Genomic DNA, 20,707 nt, shown 5'->3' with positions numbered 1-20,707 from the left:
TATAGCTGTTAGCAAAAACCAGTTTTTTGGAACTCTGTGCATTAATATTCAATGTTGACTGTGAATAAAAAATCCTTAAATAAAGCTATTGTGTTGTTATAAAAACAACCAGACTGGTAAACAATTGCAGTAACTTCTTATGGCAGTAACACAGTTCTTTGTATATAAAAGCGCTATTGGGAGTCTGTTTGCAGCAATGTTAGTGTAATCATATAAGTGCTGTTTTATAACACTCTTCCGTGAGGGCTTTAGAATCTCTTAGGTAGTAATGGCTGTAATAGCTTCCACAGGTGTAAATAGTGCTTCAGTGTTTCAACGGTAATTAGTAAGTCTTTTGAAAACACATTCAGAGTACCTGTATTCAGATAGTTGTCACAATCCAATTCCACACTTTTGAAGTTGGAAAACACTCACCCGGTCTTTCTGTAGTACAGGCGTTTAAGCCTTCAGCCTGTTTGTCTATGTCCCACCATGGTCGTGTTAGTTTACCTTTAATAAGTGCTGGTAATCTTCTCTTGGTATCCTTAGTGTGCACACTAGTAGAAGAAACGGTTGATCTGTACTCCTACCGTAAACGGAATCAGCTGGCTGTAGGCATCTTGACAAAGGCTCCCTGGTGAGCTGAAACGCGTAGACTTGTCTACTATCCAGCCCTGCAGAAAGGAAAAAGACTACAGAGATACATTTACTCCCAGAACCGTCACGCCAGTAAGACTTGGAGGACCTGGTTATACGGTAGGAGTACAGATCAACCGTTTCTTCTACTAGTGTGCACACTAAGGATACCAAGAGAAGATTACCAGCACTTATTAAAGGTAAACTAACACAACCACGGTGGGACATAGACAAACAGGCTGAAGGCTTAAACGCCTGTACTACAGAAAGACCGGGTGAGTGTTTTCCAACTTCAAAAGTGTGGAATTGGATTGTGACAACTATCTGAATACAGGTACTCTGAATGTGTTTTCAAAAGACTTACTAATTACCGTTGAAACACTGAAGCACTATTTACACCTGTGGAAGCTATTACAGCCATTACTACCTAAGAGATTCTAAAGCCCTCACGGAAGAGTGTTATAAAACAGCACTTATATGATTACACTAACATTGCTGCAAACAGACTCCCAATAGCGCTTTTATATACAAAGAACTGTGTTACTGCCATAAGAAGTTACTGCAATTGTTTACCGGTCTGGTTGTTTTTATAACAACACAATAGCTTTATTTAAGGCTTTTTTATTCACAGTCAACATTGAATATTAATGCACAGAGTTCCAAAAAACTGGTTTTTGCTAACAGCTATATATAGTGGTTGGAAACTGTTCTAGAACCTTTGTCTGATTAGAGCGTTACAATTATTTGTTTAAAGTTTGCTTGTAAGTTTTTTAAGGACATTAGTATTTTAATTCTCATTTATTTTTTAGATTAATGGACACCGGTGTCACAGTATTTAAGTGATTTTATACTTATTTGAACACTCTGAATTCTTCTAGAATTATCTGGAATTTGTGTAATAAAAATTTGTTATTTGATATTGAAACCTGCAGCACCTTGCATTTTTTAAGAATTTTTTAAGAATTTCCTAAGAAATCCAAAATCTGATAAAAAGTGGTTTGGGTTAGTCTAGAGAAATACATATCAAATTTATTAAATCATAAGGTCCAATTGTATTCATTTTGATCTATTGGGGATATGTATAACATATATAGTTGTTATTAGACTATTTAGATCCGATACCTACCCAGGTTTTTAGAAATTTATTTCAAAGTGCTAGATCGCCTCTTTTGGCGCCGCCTCCACCCCTTGTTACTTTTAAATCTTTTTAAATCAATTGCACAATTGTGAGAGGTGCAATTAGGAGGTAGGCAAATCTGGTTATTCTACCATTGGTCCACACTAACCTTGAAAGTAGCTTGTACTTCAAAATTATAATGTGCATGGGTGCATTTCAAATATAAAAAAATACTTCTATTAAAAGTAATTTTATTGCTTGAGCAGCATACGCACGTATTTGAGCAGACATGACGTTTCATTCTTGATCTATATTCTGGGTAATAATGTTTTTAAAGAGAAACAGTAATGTTACATGATGCATATCTGCATGTTCCTATGTTAATGATTTAGACAACTGACTGGTTGGCATTAGACTATAGTGTGCAGAGAGTTGAGGGGCATCCTTATATTTTTGCACCCAGGCTGCACAATGTCTTGAACTAGCCCTGAATAGAAGTATTTTTGCTAATTGAAATATATTGTAAAAATGCCTCTATTAAAAATTGAAATGCATCCATGTACATTTAAATTTTGACCTATCCCTTTAACAAAATCAGTGTGGTCTCTGATGTGCAAGCTAAAAGTCTCCACTCTCACAGTACAAATGACACCACCTGAATTGGTAACAGGTACTAAAACAAAAAACATGTATGCAATGGGGTAGCAGCGCCAAGCGAAAACGCATGTTTCGTGTACATGCTTATTTGATTACTGCTACTTAGTGCCACCATTAGTGCCAATTTAAATCCAAATTTTACAATTTTAGATACAGTATACAATTTTCTGTAATGCAATAAATATTCTTAATATTAAGAAATAAGCACATAATAGAATATTTCTCAAAGAGTGTTGTATTTCAAATAGCCATTACTCACATTTCATACACATTCAGTGAAAGTTATTGATTGCTTTAACAATTTATTATTATCTATATAGTAAATTCACATCAGAACAGTGTAATACATTGATTATTTAGGATGTACATTTATTTGTATAATTATGTATTTGCATGTTTGTAAATATGTATGTAGTTTTATTTATTTATTTGGAGTCCTCTATATTATCATCAGATTCCGTATTTAATCCATAGGAGTAAAGAATTGATGGCACTACTTTAGAATATTAAGGGATATTGCCACTAAAATATAATCAGGCTTTCAGTACAATCTATATGTGGCTATTCGGTGCTATGTATCTTTATGTATCATTTACTGGTTCAACTAAGAGAAGTTGAAAAAAAGAGATACATATTAGCACTCAAAAATGGTAATATGGTGGTAACTTCATAACTAAAAATAAAATCAATCTTTATTAGAAATATTTAAAAATGGGTTACTTAAAAACAACACGCTAGATTGTGATAGGCTAGTGATTAGTAAAGTACCCTAGTGTAATATTCTAGGAGTCACAGAGAATCACAAGGTGATCTAAAATAATTATAATAGAACTAGTGGGAAAGCCTGCCCAGAGGGCAGTCTATTGTGGTGACTGAACCATAGAACCACCCTGCCAATTTCGGAAGGGCAGTCTATTGTGGTGATGGAACGGTGAAAGAATCCACCTGGATGCAGCGTAGATTCTTTCACCACCCTGCCATTTTTGGAATCCACCTGGATGCAGCTTATGCTGCATCCAGGTGGATTCCGATAAAGCAGGGTGGTGAAATAATCCATCCAGGTGGATTCTTTCACCACCCATTTTTCTCCCCCCCTCTCTTTTGCGCTCTCTTCCCCCCTCTCTTTTTGCGCTTTCTCCCCTCTCTCTTTTGCTCTTTCTCCCCCTCTCTTTTGCTCTCTCTCCCCCTCTCTTTTGCTCTCTCTCCTCCTCTCTTTTGCTCTCTCTCCTCCTCTCTTTTGCTCTCTCTCCCCCTCTCTTTTGCTCTCTCTCCCCCTCTCTTTTGCTCTCTCTCCCCCTCTCTTTTGCTCTCTCTCCCCCCTTTTTTGCTCTCTCCCCCCTTTTTTGCTCTCTCCCCCCTCTTTTTTGCTCTCTCTCCCCCTCTCTTTTGCTCTCTCTCCCCCTCTCTTTTGTTCTCTCTCCCCCTTCTCTTTTGATCTCTCTCCCCCTTCTCTTTTGATCTCTCCCCCTTCTTTTGCTGTCTCTCCCCCCTCTTTGGCTCTCTCTCCCCCCCTTTTTTGCTCTCTCTCCCCCCTCTTTTGCTCTCTCTCCCCCCTCTTTTGCTCTCTCTCCCCCCTCTTTTGCTCTCTCTCCCCCTCTCCTTTGCTCTCTCTCCGCCTCTCTTTTGCTCTCTCCCCCCCTCTCTTTTGCTCTCTCTCTCCCCCTCTCTTTTGCTCTCTCTCCCCCTCTCGTTTGCTCCTTCTCAACTCTCTTTTGCTCTCTCTCCCCTCTCAGTCTATATGTTAATAAAAAAAAAATTGAACTACAGAAAAAATAAACAAATTATCAAAAATAAAACCTAATCCCTATGAAAATAAAAAACAAAACAAAGTAAAAACACCCCCTAATCTAATGCTAAACTACCAATAGCCATTAAAAGGTCTTTTTGTAGGGCATTGCCCTAAGTTAAATAGTTATTTTGCAGTTACCAAAAATTCCAAGTCCCCCTAACAGTAAAACAGTAATTTGTACCAAATTTTATTTGTACCTAATCCTAATGAAAATAAAAAGCTCCCCCAAAATAAAAACACCCCCTTCTCTAAGAGTAAACTACCAGTAGCCCTTAAAGGGGCTTTTTGCAGGTTATTACCCCAAGATAATCAGCTCTTTTACATTAAAAATACACAAAGTCCCCCCTAACAGTAAAACCCCCTCACCCACCAAATCCCCCCCCAAAAAAAACCTAAACTACCCATTGCCTTGAAAAGAGCATTTGTTTGGCCATTGCCCTTAAAAGGGCATTTAACTCTTTTTCTGCCCATCCCTAATCTAAATAAAACAACCCCCCCCCCACCCCCCCCAAAAAAAACCTAAGTCTAACCCCCAGGTTGGTACTCACAGTTGCTGAAGTCCAGTGGAGAAAGTCCTGTTCCAGACGGTGAAGTCTTCTTCCAAGCGGCGACCTCTTCTTTCTTCCAGGAACATCCGGCGCGGAGCAGAGCTGAAGACCGATGACCGCGGAGCTGAAGACCGGCGACCCTTGGAACTGAAGACTGGCGACCGCGGATCCATGGAGAGTGGAGGATCCTCTTCGTACGATCAAATCAGCCAATAGGATGAGAGCTACTGAAATTCTATTGACTGTTCACCAACCAATAAGATTTCACTTGCTCTCATCCTATTGGCTGATTTGAAAATGTCAGCCAATAGGAATGCAAGGTACCCCAATAAATATGGGGTACCTTGCATTTAATCTTCGGTGTGCAACGGATGATCGCTTGAAGAGGAACCGCCACAGAGCACCGCTGCCAAGGACCATCGCCACCTCCGAGGATCGCCACATCTGGAAACACCGCTCCGTATCTCTGCGTCGCCTTCACTGTGGATGAAGATGATGGACCCTTCTGGAAAAAGATCTTCTCCGCCGGACTTCAGGAACGGTGAGTAGCAACCTGGGGGTTAGACTTAGGTTTTTTTAAGTTTTTTTTGTGGGGTTTGTTTAATTTAGATTAGGGATGGGCAGTAAAAGAGCTAAATGCTTTTCAGGGCAATGGGTAGTTTAGTTTTTTTAGTGTTAGGTTTTTTATTTTGGGGGGTTTGGTGGGTGGTGGGTTTTACTGTTAGGGGGGACTTTGTGTATTTTTTGTAAAAGAGCTGATTATTTTAGGGTAATGCCCTGCAAAAGCCCTTTTAAGGGCTACTGGTAGATTATTCTTAGAGTAGTGGGTGTTTTTATTTGGGGGGGGTGGCTTTCTTATTTTCATAGGGATTAGGATTAATTTTGTAAAATTTGATAATTAGATTTTTTATTTTCTGTAATTTTAGCCTTTTTTATTTTTTGTAACTTTAGAATTTATTAGTTTAGGTAAATTGAGTTGATTTAAGGGGGTGTTAGGGGGCTTAGTTATTTAAATAGTTATTTGCATTGTGGGTTTTGGCAGTTTAAGGGGTTAATAAGTTAATTAGATTTATTGCGATGTGGGAGTTTTGCGGTTTAGGAGTTAATAGGGTAATTCGGTTTATTGCGATGTGGGTGGTTGACGGTTAAGGGATTAAGTGGTTAATTACATTATTATTTTGCGATGTGAGGGTTTGCGGTGTAGGTGTTAATACTTCGTGTGGGAGGTTCATGTTTTTTATTGTTATATTTCGTGCGGGCGTGTTTTTTTTTTTTAATACTTGATGCGGGCGGTTATTTACACTTGATGCTGGTGGGGGTTTTTTTTAATGATGCAGGCGTTTAGTTGTTTTTTTTAATACTTGATGCGGGCGGTTAGTTTTCGCTTTTGTAATGCTCAGTTTGCCTTCCGGAAATGGCAAAGGGCAGGGTGGTTCTTTCACCACCCTGCTGTGTTCAGAATTCACCTGGATGCAGCGAAGCAAATTCTTTTGTCCTCGAGCTGCCAACATTCCATTGAGGATGCGTGCGCAACTGCCGACGGCGGCGGACATTACAAACGTAATTATAGTATAGATATAGACACAGAGCAAAAGTAAAATTGGGACACACCTATTAGTGCTATATATACTGAATGGATGCCGTTTATGCCAATAGGATGCTATAATCAGCCACAATTAATATTGCTGTATGTTGGATAAGAGAAAACCTATATATGTGGTAGACAGCATAAATAATTGTATTTTTGCTTAAGTGCAGATTTTAAGTGACACTTCCCAATCTATAAATGTAGGTTGGAGAGACAGAGAGTCATGAATATATTATTAGAGTAGCACAATTTCTATGCCCTCAGCTATAGTGACTCTCAATACTATACTATACTATGTATATTAATGCATATAAGCACAATTAGCTGTTCAGAGTACTTAAAAAAAAAATCGCATTTGATTTTCGAAAAAGCTGGAGAACCAGCGAAACATGTCAGGGGAGAGGGCTAATGGGACCCTTTTATTTTAAACCGCTAGATAGTTGACTTATAGGCTGTGGGAAACCTGCTACATAACCTGCTACATAGCATCCATATGGTGATCAGATCATAGATTCACAGAGCCTATACGGCAAATAATTAGTCAAGGGACTTATACTAGCTGCTGCTTTGTATTACTTTAGGCTGAGCCAGTTAAGAGAATATTAGACTCGATATCGATATTGGCATTTCTAACAGCAAGTTGTGTATATATGCTTTAATTATATAAAATGCAAATGCACACACACATTTACTAAGAGTAACCATAGCTGAGCGTATAGCAATTGTGCTACCCTAACATTATAAGAGAGGCTATCTATATTCCCAATCCAATTTACAGATTGGGAAGCACTATTCATAGTATACACCAAAGCACAAACACAATTATTCTTGCTGTACATGTATACAACTCTGTTACCCACAATATATACAACACTAACTATGTCTAACTAACTATCTTAACTGCATAACAGGCATTTCTTTATTGAAAGCGGCACATACAGGGGTGTCTTAGCTATACAACATCACACTAGCCGTAACTTTGAATTATCTCAGACTGAACCGCTGAATAGAGCATCAGACTTGATACCAGTGATTGTAATTGATGACTATTGAGTTTTAAGTGTCAAACATTGTCTATATTCAAATGCGATATTTTGAAGTTCTCTGAACAGAGATATATGCATTAATGTACATGTAAGATTGATAAGTATTGAGAGTCACTATAGCTGAGGGCATAGCAATCGTGCTACTCTAATAATATATTCATGACTCTGTCTCTCCAACCTACATTTATAGATTGAGAAATGACACTTAAAATCTGCACTTAAGCAAAAATACAATTATGTATGCTGTCTACCACATATATATGTTTTCTGTTATCCAACATATAGCAATATTAATTGTGGCTGATTATAGCATCCTATTCGCATAATCGGCATCCATTCAGCATATACAGCACTAATAGGTGTGTTTGACTTTTGCTCTGTGTCTATATTCTATTATAATAATTTTTAGATCACCTTGGGATTCTCTGTGACTCCTAGAATATTACACTAGGGTCCTTTACTAATCACTAGCCTGTCACAATCTAGCTTGTTGTTTTTAAGTAACCCATTTTTAAGTATTTCTAATAAAGATTGATTTTATATTTATTTTTGACTTAACCATTATATTACTTATATAGGGATTTGAGTGCTAATATGTATCCGTATTTAATCCCCCAGGTAAACTAGTATGTAAATTAAAATCCAAAAAACTTCCCTCTGACTGACTCATTATAGCTTCTCTGCCTCCAAGCACTCTTATAAGCTGGTACAAAGTAACATTAACAGCTTTGTATCAGAATTATGATACTCCCGAAAATGAGTATTCAAACCTGGATTCTCTACAGCTTTGACATGTTCTAAGCGGTCTTGAAGTTTCCCCCTTTGTACTGCTTAAAACGTGAGCAAATAAACATGTGTTGTATTGCCTCTGATCTGAAAGTTTACACTACGGTTTTATGGATAGTGTTTGTTTTTTTAAAATGTCTAATCAACTGATTTACCTATTGTGCTTATGTTTAGAAGCATTACAATCTGACATTGGTAATGTCTATAATAGCTGGTTAATGCATGTGAGTATTTCATTAATTTGTTATTACAAAAAAAAAAGATGTTTTTAAATGTTTGTTTTGTTGTCATCTTGACATTTAACTTTGACTTTGTAAGCAAAAAGTGCTGTGTTTTTGTTATTGAATTAACAAAGGAAAACCCTATATCATTTCAGTTGAAAGAATCATTTAAAGATTTGAAGAAAAAGTTTAATAACCTGAAATTCAACTATACAAAGAAAGCTGAAAAAGGCCGAAATCTCAAAGCAATTACAAATCAGATTCAACAAATTGAAATGTTTGTGGAAAAATATCAGGTAACATTTTCTCACTGTCCCACACAATAAACTAATTGTAGACTCAAAAATTCTGAATTGGGTAGAATTCTGGCTTAAAGGGACAGTCAAGTCCAAAAAAAAAACCTTTCATGATTCAAATAGGGCATGTCATTTTAAACAACTTTACAATTTACTTTTATCGCCAATTTTGCTTTGTTCTCTTGGTATTCTTAGTTGAAAGCTAAACCTAGGAGGTTCATATGCTAATTTCTTAGACCTTGAAGGCCGCCTCTAATCGGAATGGTTTTTCGCCACTAGAGGACGTTAGTTCATGTGTTTCATATAGATAACATTGAGTCTAGCACATGAATTTACAGAGGAGTGAGCATTGGCTAAAATGCAAGTCTGTCAAAAAAACTGAAATAAGGGGTCAGTCTGCAGAGGCTTAGATACAAGGTAATTACAGAGGTAAAACATGTATTATTATAACTGTGTTGGTTATGCAAAACTGGGGAATGGGTAATAAAGGGATTATCTTTTTAAACAACAAAAATTCTGGTGTTGACTGTCCCTTTAAGGATAGATGACCGTGTTTTAATAAATGGAGTACATTCGGGAGAGGGGGCATTTACTAGTGGTGTTTCTCATGGGTCAGTTCTGGGACCTGTTTTGTTTAAAGGGACAGTCTAGTCAAAATTAAATGATTCAGATAGGGCATACAATGTTAAACAACTTTCAAATGTACCTTTTCATCAAATTCGATTTGTTCTCTTGGTATTCTTTGTTGAAAGCTAAATCTAGGTAGGCTCATAAACCGATTTCTAAGCCATTGAAGCCACCTCTTATCTTAGTACATTTTGACAGTTTTTCCACAGGTATACAGTGCTAGTTCATGTGTGCCATATAGACACTATTGTGCTCACTCCCGTGGGCTTATTTTTGAGTCAGCACTGATTGGCTAAACTGCAAGTCTGTCAAAAGAATTGAGATATGGGCCAGTCTGCAGAGGCTTAGATACAAGGTAAAAAGTGTATTAATATAACAGTGTTGATTATGCAGGAAAAAAAAATCTATGTTTCTGTGTTAAAGGGATATGAAACCCCAAAAACAATTATTTTGTGATACAATTTAAAAAAAAAAGAAGTTTCCAGTTGCCTTATTTGATCAAATTTGGAAGAACATTTTTGGGTTTCATGTTCCTTTAACTGGATTGAAAGGTAAAACGTGTTTAGCATTGCTAATTTTTTAGGTCCTGCCCATCCCTAAAAACAACATTTTTAGACCCTGCCCCTCTTCTGTAGCCCACCATAAGTTCTGCCCTGACCCTAAGCTCTGCCCCACTGAACCCCCACCATAATTATCTAAAGCTTAGGTAGTATTGTTTGATCTTCAGGCTGTCAGTCACACCCAATGAAATAAGACCTCCTATCTGCTGGTAACACCAAAAACACACTGGGGATTTTACTAAATTGGCTGCCTAAAACAAACATAGAGTAGCAATTTTACAACTCCTTGGTTGTCAGTAAGACACTCAGAGAGTAATTTACAATCTGGCTACATACCTGTTCTTCATTTTACCATCCACCAATGTGAGCACATGCTATAAAAATTTTTTTAATTTTTTTAAAAATGATGACAAACTTTCCTAGATGGCTACCACCAGAAAAATAAGAAAAAAAGTGATGCTACACATACACTATAATGTGTCACTTTTTTTTAGATGTTGCCATCTTGGAAAAGCACCACAATATTTGTAAAAAGCCTCTTGACCCAAAAGGGCGTATATACATATGTCCTTGCTTCAGGAACTTACAGCAGCCTTGTCTATTAAGTTACAGCCAATAACTGCTGTCCCTGAGCTGCAGGCGTCTGTCTGCATATGCTCTGGTTCTATATGAGGGCAGATGCCTGATCGTTACAGACAGTGACACGGTCTGCGTCACTGTCTGTAACAAACTTCCATTTGTGCCAGTGGGAGATTCGGGAGGGATAGAGGGAGGAGAGTGGACAGCACATCGGTAGAGTGAGTGAGGTCTGCAGAAAAATAAGTGTGAATGGCAGACGGAAGGAACGGACGCTACACTACAGAAAAAAAATATCAATTTGGGTGGGAGGACTCTACATTAGCGATCATAGGGAGTGGGTTAGAGAGCTGTTTGGGAGAGATCAGGGAAGTGGGAGGTTGAGGAAGAGCCTTCGCTGCAGAAAAATAAATAACATTTAATTTTATTTAAAAAAAGAACAAACCCAAAACCTTCATACTAACAGGGGGTCTGTCATTACATAAGATGGTAGTCAGGGGTGTGGGAGGGGAGAGAGCTTTTTGGGAGGGATGAGGGAGGTGGGAAGTGTCAGATGGGAGGGTAATCCCTGTATTAAAATACTATTACCCTTACCAGCTAACTAATTAACCCCTTCACTGCCAGGAATTTCAGAGTATGGTGCACAGCTGCAATTAGCGGACTCCCAAATCCCTTTCCTCCTCATACATCTACATTACATATATACATATATTACTATATATATGTAATGTAGATGTATGAAAATAAAAATTGTATTGAACAAATCTCCAGGTAAAAGTATATGCAGCATGAGTTATTTAGTCTGTTTTCTTCCACGGACTGTATACCCCCGTTCCGCTCTCCCCCCCCCCCTTTCCCCTCTCCCCTCTTTCCCCTCTCTTTCCCCTTTCCCCCTTCTCCCCCCTCCCTCTCCCCCCTCCCTCTCCACCTCCCTCTCCCCCCTCCCTCTCACCCCTCCCTCTCCCCCTCACCCCTCCATCTCCCTCTCACCCCTCCCTCTCCCCCTCCACCTCCCCCCTCCCTCTCCCCCCTTCCTTCTCCCCCCTTCCTTTCTCCCTCTCTCCCCTCCCTTTCTCCCTCTCTCCTCTCTCACTTTCTCCCTCTCTCCCCCTCGCTTCCCCTCCTCCCTCTTCCCCCTCCTCCCCCCTCTTACCCCACCCTTCCCCCCTTCTTCCCCCTTCTTCCCCCTCCTCCCCCCTCCTTCTTCCCCCTCCTTCCTCCCCCTTCTTCCCCCTCCTCCCTTACCCCTCTGCCTTCTTCCCCCCTCCTTCCACCTCCTCCAAAACATTTTGGTTTTCGTGTCCCTTTAATAGAAATTATATTATTTTTACAGTGCTCTTAGCATTCAGCTGATTTGGCAGCAGCTGATAATGGCTGATTAATCGTTCTCATTTTATCAAACTTAGTAGTATGAAAGAAGAGTTATCCCTGCCAGAAAAAAGGCCAGCAACATGGAGGTTGACCACCGAGTCTTCACCCAATCATATGCAGGGGCATAGCTAGAGATAACATATCGAACAATAAGTATTGCTAGTATAGCTGCCTTTAACTAAAGTACATTCTATTGTTTAACAAAATGCTTCAATTCATTTGAACATGCTAATACTGAACAAAGGCCTATTTCTAACTGTTTGTATTTTGTTATTACACAAATGCTTATCACTAACTGTGTTTTACCCTGTGGTTAAACTTGTGTGCAGGTGAGGGAGGCACCTGGTGAGCTAGTGCAACTGTGCATTTAACCCAAGTGCACGGGGTTAAACCGCAAATTGGAGCATTTTGTTACTAGGTTAGAAAGTCACCATATTAGGAGGAGTAAGGCTTCCTTGTGGTTGGTCTTTTTGTTTTTCCTTTGTTCCCTCTTCCCATGTAAATAACCTCCTCCATACACTCTCCCCATAGTTTCTGCCCCATTTTTCCTCTCTTCTACATGACAATCTGATCCCTGGTCTGATTGGCTCTCATCATTTCTGTCAAAGTTTTTTTTTTTTCTTTTATATTTTCCTCATATTTGTTCCACATCTCTACCTCTTGCTTTATCTCTGTGTTGCATTTGTGTTTCTCACTCTGGCCCCTGTCTGTCTCTGCAGTTCCTCACACAATGTCACATTTTCCCAGCTTTTATCTTTCCTGTGTCACTTCCCCAAAGTGGCTTAATTGCAAATGAATCTCTGAGATAATCTTTGTTGCCAAGTTTTTCTCTCACAACTATAGGGTCATAAAAAAATTGTATTCCCCTTAATGTGACTTCTATATCACATTTTTTCTTGTTTTGCAGATTCTAAGGAAAAAGGTTGCTAATTTGGAGAACAAGATACAAACATCTATAATATCTCAGCAAGTCAGTAAAGCAGATGATGTTCAGGAAGCAATTGGTGATTTACAGAAACAAGTTAATGATTTCAACACAGTTGTGGAAGCATACAAACAGAATCTAACAATGGCTGAAAATCTGCAGCATCTAACTGAAGAGGTTCCCTATTCCATATTTACTTTTTCTAATAACATTGTATACAATAATATACACTTTATATGAACATATAAACACATGTATAACTTGTCTTTAAATAGGTCCAGGATTATTTTTATCCCATTTGCGACTGTAAGGATATGATATAATTAAAATCTCTGCCTTCACCTAAAACTACTGTAGTTTGGCTGGAAGGATATGCATTTGTTTTCCCTTGACTTATAGGTAAACATGATGCCCCATATAGCATGAGATATCACTGCTAGGTATTAAGGATATCTGTGGTTTGGAATAAATGGGTCAGTCATTTTAAATGGCTCACAGGTTATGTTTAGAATCTTTTAAAATGTGACTATATATTGTATATGCAACATTTTAGAAGTGTGGCACATATGAACATTTGTGACACTATAGAAGGGACAATTTGTTTAGCATAGCAGAAAAAATAGCACACTGTTCATAAATTATTTTATTTTAGTTATTTTAGCTGTGAAGCAATTTACTAACACTGATGTGATATTAGAAAGTAATAGTTCTTGAAAAAGAAAATTGCTCCCAAATCAGCCTTTAAATCAATACTATATAAAGCATTACTACGCTCTAAAAGTCTTCAAATAATTGTTTGCTCTATAGAGGATATTACAGCCTACATGCAGCTTCCCCTAATGTTCCATACATCTATCTGCAGCGGTTTCATTTGGAGAAGCAAAACAGTAGTCTGATAACACCAATTAACTGTGTGTCTGGGATTAGTTATCTGCTGCCCATGGAATGTCTTGGTTTGAGCAAACAATCTGTTCTTATGGGGCCTAGTGAAAAGAGATACATTATAAATGACTGCCTGTAAAAGACAATTTAGTCTATTTTAGGCACTTGACAAGATATTTAAGGAGTTTTAGAAGAGACTGTAAAAAAGCAGTAACTTGCTGCCTTTTGGTTCCCACAAATATGTTGCAGCCAGACCTGTAGTTACAGAGCTCTCTGGGTTTTTTTTTATTTGCATGAATGATTTATATGTTAAAGGGGCATTGTACTGTAAATGTTCTCCTTTTTAATGTGTTCAAAGCAATATTAAATTATTTACAAACATCTCCATTACCTTTATTTTGTAATGTGAAATTGATGTTTTTGTCTGTTGAAACCACTCATACTGAAACAATGAATACTGCTGTGTTTTGAAAATAATACTGCTGTATCTGAAATAGATGATTTTGCTTATTAACCCCTTTGTCATAATTAGCATTTAAATACCTATTTATTAAGCTTTATGCATAGAAAAAAATAACATTAGCAGGTCTGCTCTTTCTGTAGAATTAGCTCATTTAAATTGGCATGTCCTTGTGTGATAAATTCATGAGAAAAACAGTTATTTCAAATACAAAAATAGACATGGAGGGACTATTCCCCAATCATGTTATACTCTGCAGCAGGTATAGCAAGCCATTTGGAACACATTTGTTTGTCTGACTTTAATAATCTGTTTCATGTAAGCAAAGCTTATTATTGTTCAGTTATATTAAACTGTTTTCACTTTCATATTATAAACCATTCTCTGATTTAAAGCTTGAAGTACAGGGAATAATATATGGTTTTTAACATTTGAATATTTAGTAATATATCACTTTGAGTTTGCTGTTGATTCACCTGGTTCATTATAAGGGCCGGTGTTACAATAGAGGCAGACTAGGCAAATGCCTAAGGGCGCAAATTTGGTGCATTTTTTATTTAATGTGTATATATTTTTTTTAGCTGCCTAATTTAGGCTTCATTTTAGGGGCCATATGTGGTGGCATAATTGCTAGAATGTTAGACTTCCCTGAAATATAGGGGCCAGAGAGTTCAGGTCAGCTAGAACAGTTGGAACCATCTCGCTGAAATATCACACTGCATAATAAATCAGATTAACAGTCAAGAATTTAAAGTGATAATCATTATAGATAAAATAGTTATCTATATATATGCAAAGAGAGAGAGAAAGGGCGCCTCCTAATGTAGCCAATATAACAAAGATGAAAACAATCACATCCAATGAAATAATACTCACAGATTGTAATGGCAAAGATAATGCCTAGGTAGATAGTCCGGGAACTTAACAGTGTCCCAGTATACTGTGCATCAATGCAAGGGCAGCTCCTCCTGGAATCAAAGTCGGATTCTGCAGTCTGGAAAGATGGGAAAGAATAAGAGGGCGACTCCTAGTGCAGAACAGTTTAGTATAACATCCCCATAAGCTGTTCCAATCAGTTGTATACTCACAAAGTGTGATGAACACAGTAGTGCAATTGAAGCTTACTGGGTCTATTACAGTGGCCCAGTGCACATGTAAACCAAGGTAGTTTTCTGCGTCGATGGATGAGTGCTGCTAACAGCAAATGCTAAAAAGTAGACTCCAATAAAAAGATATAAAATTGCTTTATGTAAAATATTTAAAAACAATTACAGATATATAGATATAATCAGTACAACACGCTACGCGTTTCTCAGCGATAACCACGCTGTTTCCTCAGGCAAACAGCGTGGTTAGCGTGACTTGCCTGAGGAAACAGCGTGGTTAGCACTGAGAAACGCGTAGCGTGTTGTACTGATTATATCTATATATCTGTAATTGTTTTTAAATATTTTACATAAAGCAATTTTATATCTTTTTATTGGAGTCTACTTTTGATCATTTGCTGTTAGCAGCACTCATCCATCGACGCAGAAAACTACCTTGGTTTACATGTGCACTGGGCCACTGTAATAGACCCAGTAAGCTTCATTTGCACTACTGTGTGCATCACACTTTGTGAGTATACAACTGATTGGAACAGCTTATGGGGATGTTATACTAAACTGTTCTGCACTAGGAGTCGCCCTCTTATTCTTTCCCATCTATATATATGCGTAACACATCACTATAACAGAAATAGTAATGGAAGGGTATATAATTTCTTTGGGGAGGGGGGTGTCCAAATGTATCTTTGCCTGTATAGACAAAACACCTAGCACCGGCACTGTTCATGATGTATGTCTCATATACATGCATCACTGTACTGTGCAAGAGAGAGAGAGAAAATAATAAATAAAAAAGAATAGATATGTATTTTTACACCACCAGCAAAAAGATGCTGAAGGCTCAGATGATTAGATAAAAAGTATTTTTTAATTTAAAAATGTACATTGTTTTGTTTAGACATAATGCTAAAGCATGCTTAATAGACTACAGTATAGTGTAAATAGATCTTTTATATGCACTGGGAAACAAAAAAACTCACTTTATTGCAGTGGGCTGGAACCAAACCCATAATATCTCTGAGGTGAAGCTGGGTAAATGGTCAGCAGACTTGTAAGCATCACTTGGAGCTTTTCCTTCCAGCAAAGGTCATGGTCATCAACAGTTTAGCAGTTAACAGCTGAAACTCTCCTCCCCCACATTGCTTACTTTGCATACCATCATTGTGATGCACACTTGCTAGAGTTAGCAGGATTTCTAGACAGGAATGATGGTAGCGCTTTTCATAAATTAAAAGACAAACTAGTTATTTAAAAGAACAGTACAGTTATCCTGTTACAAGACTGAGAAGTAGCTGTCTTCCCATCACAAGTGTAGTCATTATCCAAAGATCATTGCGCAGTTTGTGGTAGATTCCTGCAATTATTTAGAATATAAAGGGATCGTAAGGGAGTATGGCAGACTAAAAACAGTTTTTTGGGTTAAGGATAAGGTACCAAAATTATTTATAGTTAAAATGTATTGATAAAGTGTCATGAAACCCCAATATTTTCTTTCACGATTTAGACAGAGCATGCAATTTTAGTACCTTTCTAATTTACTTCTATTATCTCATTTGCTTTGTACTCTCTGTGACCTTTTTTTTTTAAAAGCATACCTAAGTAGGCTCCGTAGTCGCAATGTACTACTTGAGAGATAGCTGTTCTTTGGTGTCTGCACATATATGCCTCTTTTCACTGGCTCACCGAATGTGTTCAGCTAACTCCCATTAGTGCATTGCTGCTCATTCAACAAACAATATCAAGAGATTGAAGAAAATCTGGTAATAGAAGTAAACTTGAAATGTTTTTTTAAACCTGTGTGCTCCATATTCCCTTTTTTTTTTTCAGATTTTCTGTTGGGATTATTTTTTTTTATTTTTTATTTTTTTTTTAATTTTCCAAAAACAAACTTTATTGAAAGTAATAAACAGATACAGAGCACAGGTGTGATTGCAGATTATCACATTCCTTGCATAAACAAGTGTAGTAACATAATATCATCTTACATAGAGAACACAGTTATATAGAATCAAAATATACTAGTCTCTTAAAGCCAAGGACTCTTTTCAAAGTCCTTCTCTTATAGTCAATCTTGTAAAGTGTCCATCTCTGATTCTATGCTTATGTTGTTTCCTCGCTCTCATACACATCATCAAACAAACAATCAGATCATAATGCTCTTATCAACAGGGTAGCAATACAATTAGACATTTAAAGGGTTCAGCTATAATATAACTAAATTATGAGATGACTAGATAGATAAATAAATAAATAGGTATATAAGTACATAAGTTCCTAAGCAACGTACCAGTGTGCCAGCCAAGATTTGTGAATGGTTACCTTGATTTCTAGCATTCCTCGTTTATATCTAAGATATCTGTGTTGTAGGAGAGTCAAGTCTGGTCTGGTTGACCCTGCGACCTAGATCAAAGTTCCCCATAACGTCTTCTAGGTGTCGCCCTTTTCCTACTTGCCCTAAGGGTCAGTTCGTCTGGAATTCAAATATTCCTCCCATAGAAAACAGACGGAGGAATATTCGTCTAGTCGGTTGGTGTGTCCATAGTGGTATTTTTCCAATTGTAAGTTGTGTGTTATTGTGTCTTTCCATTCTGCAATTGTTGGAAGTGTCCTCTTTTTCCAATTAAGAGGGATCAGTTTTTTAGCTGAGTTGATCATTAATGTCAATAATGTAAGCCTAAGCTTACACTTGATTTTGGGGAAATGATTAAAGAGAAAAATCCATATGTTATAGGGTAGGGGGATTTGTAATGCTCGCTCAACTTCCTTACTTATGGATTCCCAGTATTTCTTCGCTATTGGGCACTGCCACCATAGATGGAACTGAGTTCCATCTTCCTGGCAGCCTCTCCAGCACAACGCTGGGGTGCTAGGAAAAAGTTGGTGCAATCGTACTGGGGTATAATACCATCTACACATTAGTTTCATATTCATTTCCAGTGTGGCTATGGAGGAGGAAGATTTACTCATGTGAGAAAAAATGGCTAACCAGGTTTGTGTAGGTAAGGTATCTTCTGCCTCTTTTTCCCATTTGGTCACATAGGTAGGCATGGTGTGCGAGTATGAGGCAACTATTTGTTTATGTTCTAGGGAAAGAAAACCCCTGTTAGGTAGTGGTGCTATGCATAGATTTTCAAAGGGAGTGAGAGCTCGTTGTAGTTGTGATTTAAAAGAGTGTGTTGACAGAAAATGATGGATTTGTGAGTATGCTAGCCAATTTTGAAAAATATCTCCGCAACTCGAAATAATTTCAGATTGTGTCTTAATTTTCTTTTCTACAAAGAAATTGTGGGCTGGGAGGGCTTCATTAATCTCTTCCCTGTTTTGGCCGTGTAACCTTAGGTGCTCCATATCCCCTTTACCATAAATTGGAATGTGACTAGGAAGCATTTTGTAATAAACATTATAGCTTTGTTTTGTGGAATTAGTTTTTTTCCCTAATTTCCCTGTCCTGCAGAACAAAGGGGCACTTGCTAACTGATCATAACCCTTTAAATGTATGTGTTATGAACATGCATTGTTATGCACACATGTGCAGAAGGAGAAATAGAGGGACAGTCAAGTCCAAAAAAAACTTTTGTGTTTCAAATAGGGCATGTAATTTTAAACAACTTTCCAATTCACTTTTATCACCAATTTTGCTTTGTTCTCTTGGTAATCTTAGTTGAAAGCTAAACCTAGGAGGTTCATATGCTAATTTCTTAGACCTTGAAGGCCGCCTCTAATCTAAATGCATTTTGATAGTTTTTCACCACTAGAGGGCATTAGTCCACGTGTTTCATATAGATAACATTGAGTTCATACACATACATTTACCATGGAGACAGCTCTGATTGGCTAAAATGCAAGTCTGTCAAAAGAACTGAAATACGGGGGCAGTCTGCTGAGGCTTAGATACAAGGTAATTACAGAGGTAAAACGTGTATAATTATAACTGTGTTGATTATGCAAAACTGGGGAATTGGTAGTTAAGGGATTATCTATCTTTTAAAACAACAAAAATTCTGGTGTTGACTGTCCCTTTAAAGGGAAAAAATACCCATATGGTAAAGCACTTGAAAGTAATGCAGCATAACTGTAAAAAGCGGACATGAAAATATCATATGTAAAAAGGAAGTTATTTTACCTCAAAATGTTTTCAGCTCACACTAGTAAGTGCTCTGTGAACAGTTAATCTTCAGCTGCTGTCAGTGCATGGTGAAAAAAACAAATAGCCAAGCAGCATAAGCAGTGCTGAGGTCATGCTTTGCTTTACCGTGCTCTCATTAGATTTCACTTAAATAACATGTTTCTGCTCAGGCCAGATGCACAGTCCCTTGTAATTCCATGACTAGCATCCTGATTTGCTGCTTAAAGGGACAGTCTACACAAAATTGTTATTGTTTAAAAAGCTAGACAACGCCTTTACTACCCATTCCCCAGCTTTGCACAATCAACATTGTTATATTAATATACTTTATAACATTTAAACCTCTAAATGTCTGCCTGTTTCTAAGCTGCTTTAGACAGCCTCTTATCACATGCTTTTTTATTAGCTTTTCACAACAGGAGACTGCTAGTTCATGTGGACAATATAGATAACAATTTGTCAACAATTTAAGATTTAGCAAAACACAGTACTAAATGCAAGTCAATAGATTTTAAGTAGTCGGTCATGTGATCAGGGGTCTGTCAGAAGATGCTTAGATACAAGGTAATCACAGAGGTAAAAAGTGTATTAATATAACTATGTAGGTTATGCAGAACTGGGGAATTAGTAATAAAGGGATTATCTGTCTTTTAAAACAATAAAAATTAAATTGTAGACTGTTCCTTTAAAGTCCCTTTACAATGGGATCTGGCTACTGAGGAAATTTTGAGGTATAATACAGTATATTCCATTTCTACATAGAGATGTTCAAGTGGTATTTTCTAGTCTGCTTTATACAGCTATGCAGCATTACTTCAGAGTGTTTCAACATTTGGGTATCATGTCCCTTTAAGGGTGTTAGCACAGTTCTATTCTTATAGGTTCACTGTCCATAGTGTTGAAATGTAGCTAACTTCCTGTGAATTAATGTGCAATTGCATGTTTTCTGTCCTACAATAAAATCCACACCTAAAACATCCAGTATTCTCACTACTGTTACAAAATATAAATTGAAAATACATGAATATATGACGGGGGGGGGCACTGTGAAACGACTTCCTTCTATGGACTGACTTAAAGGGACATTCTACACCAGAATTGTTAATTGTTAAAAAAGATAGATAATGCCTTTACTACCCATTCCCCAGCTTTTCACAACCAACATTGTTATAATAATATATTTATAACCTTTAAACCATTAAATTTCTGCCTGTTTCTAAACCACTGTAGAAAGCCTCTTATTACATACTATTTTATTTACCTTTCACAACAGGGGAGTGCTAGTTCATGTGAGCCATATAGATAGCATTGTGCTAACGCCCGTGGTTTGTGTTAGACACTGCACTAATTGGATAAAAATGCAAGTCAATAGATAATAAATAAAACTACGTGATCAGGGGGCTGTCAGAAA

General features: G+C 37.5%; 1 protein-coding gene across 2 annotated transcripts in view; it reads left to right on the top strand.

Annotated features, from left to right (window-relative positions):
* Positions 1 to 20,707, top strand: part of CCDC141 (coiled-coil domain containing 141) — a 796,073-nt gene that overhangs the window by 712,001 nt on the left and 63,365 nt on the right. For both annotated transcript variants that reach the window (XM_053698512.1, XM_053698511.1), the window contains exons 18-19: positions 8,523 to 8,663; positions 12,705 to 12,899. In XM_053698512.1, coding sequence (XP_053554487.1) covers positions 8,523 to 8,663; positions 12,705 to 12,899 — 336 coding nt within the window. The remainder of the gene's footprint in view (positions 1 to 8,522; positions 8,664 to 12,704; positions 12,900 to 20,707) is intronic.

This window comes from Bombina bombina, chromosome 1 (genome assembly GCF_027579735.1).
Source record: "Bombina bombina isolate aBomBom1 chromosome 1, aBomBom1.pri, whole genome shotgun sequence".
Taxonomy (NCBI): Eukaryota; Metazoa; Chordata; class Amphibia; order Anura; family Bombinatoridae; genus Bombina; species Bombina bombina.
Note: the sequence above shows the minus strand (reverse complement) of the source record. Positions and strands in the feature narration are given on the sequence as shown.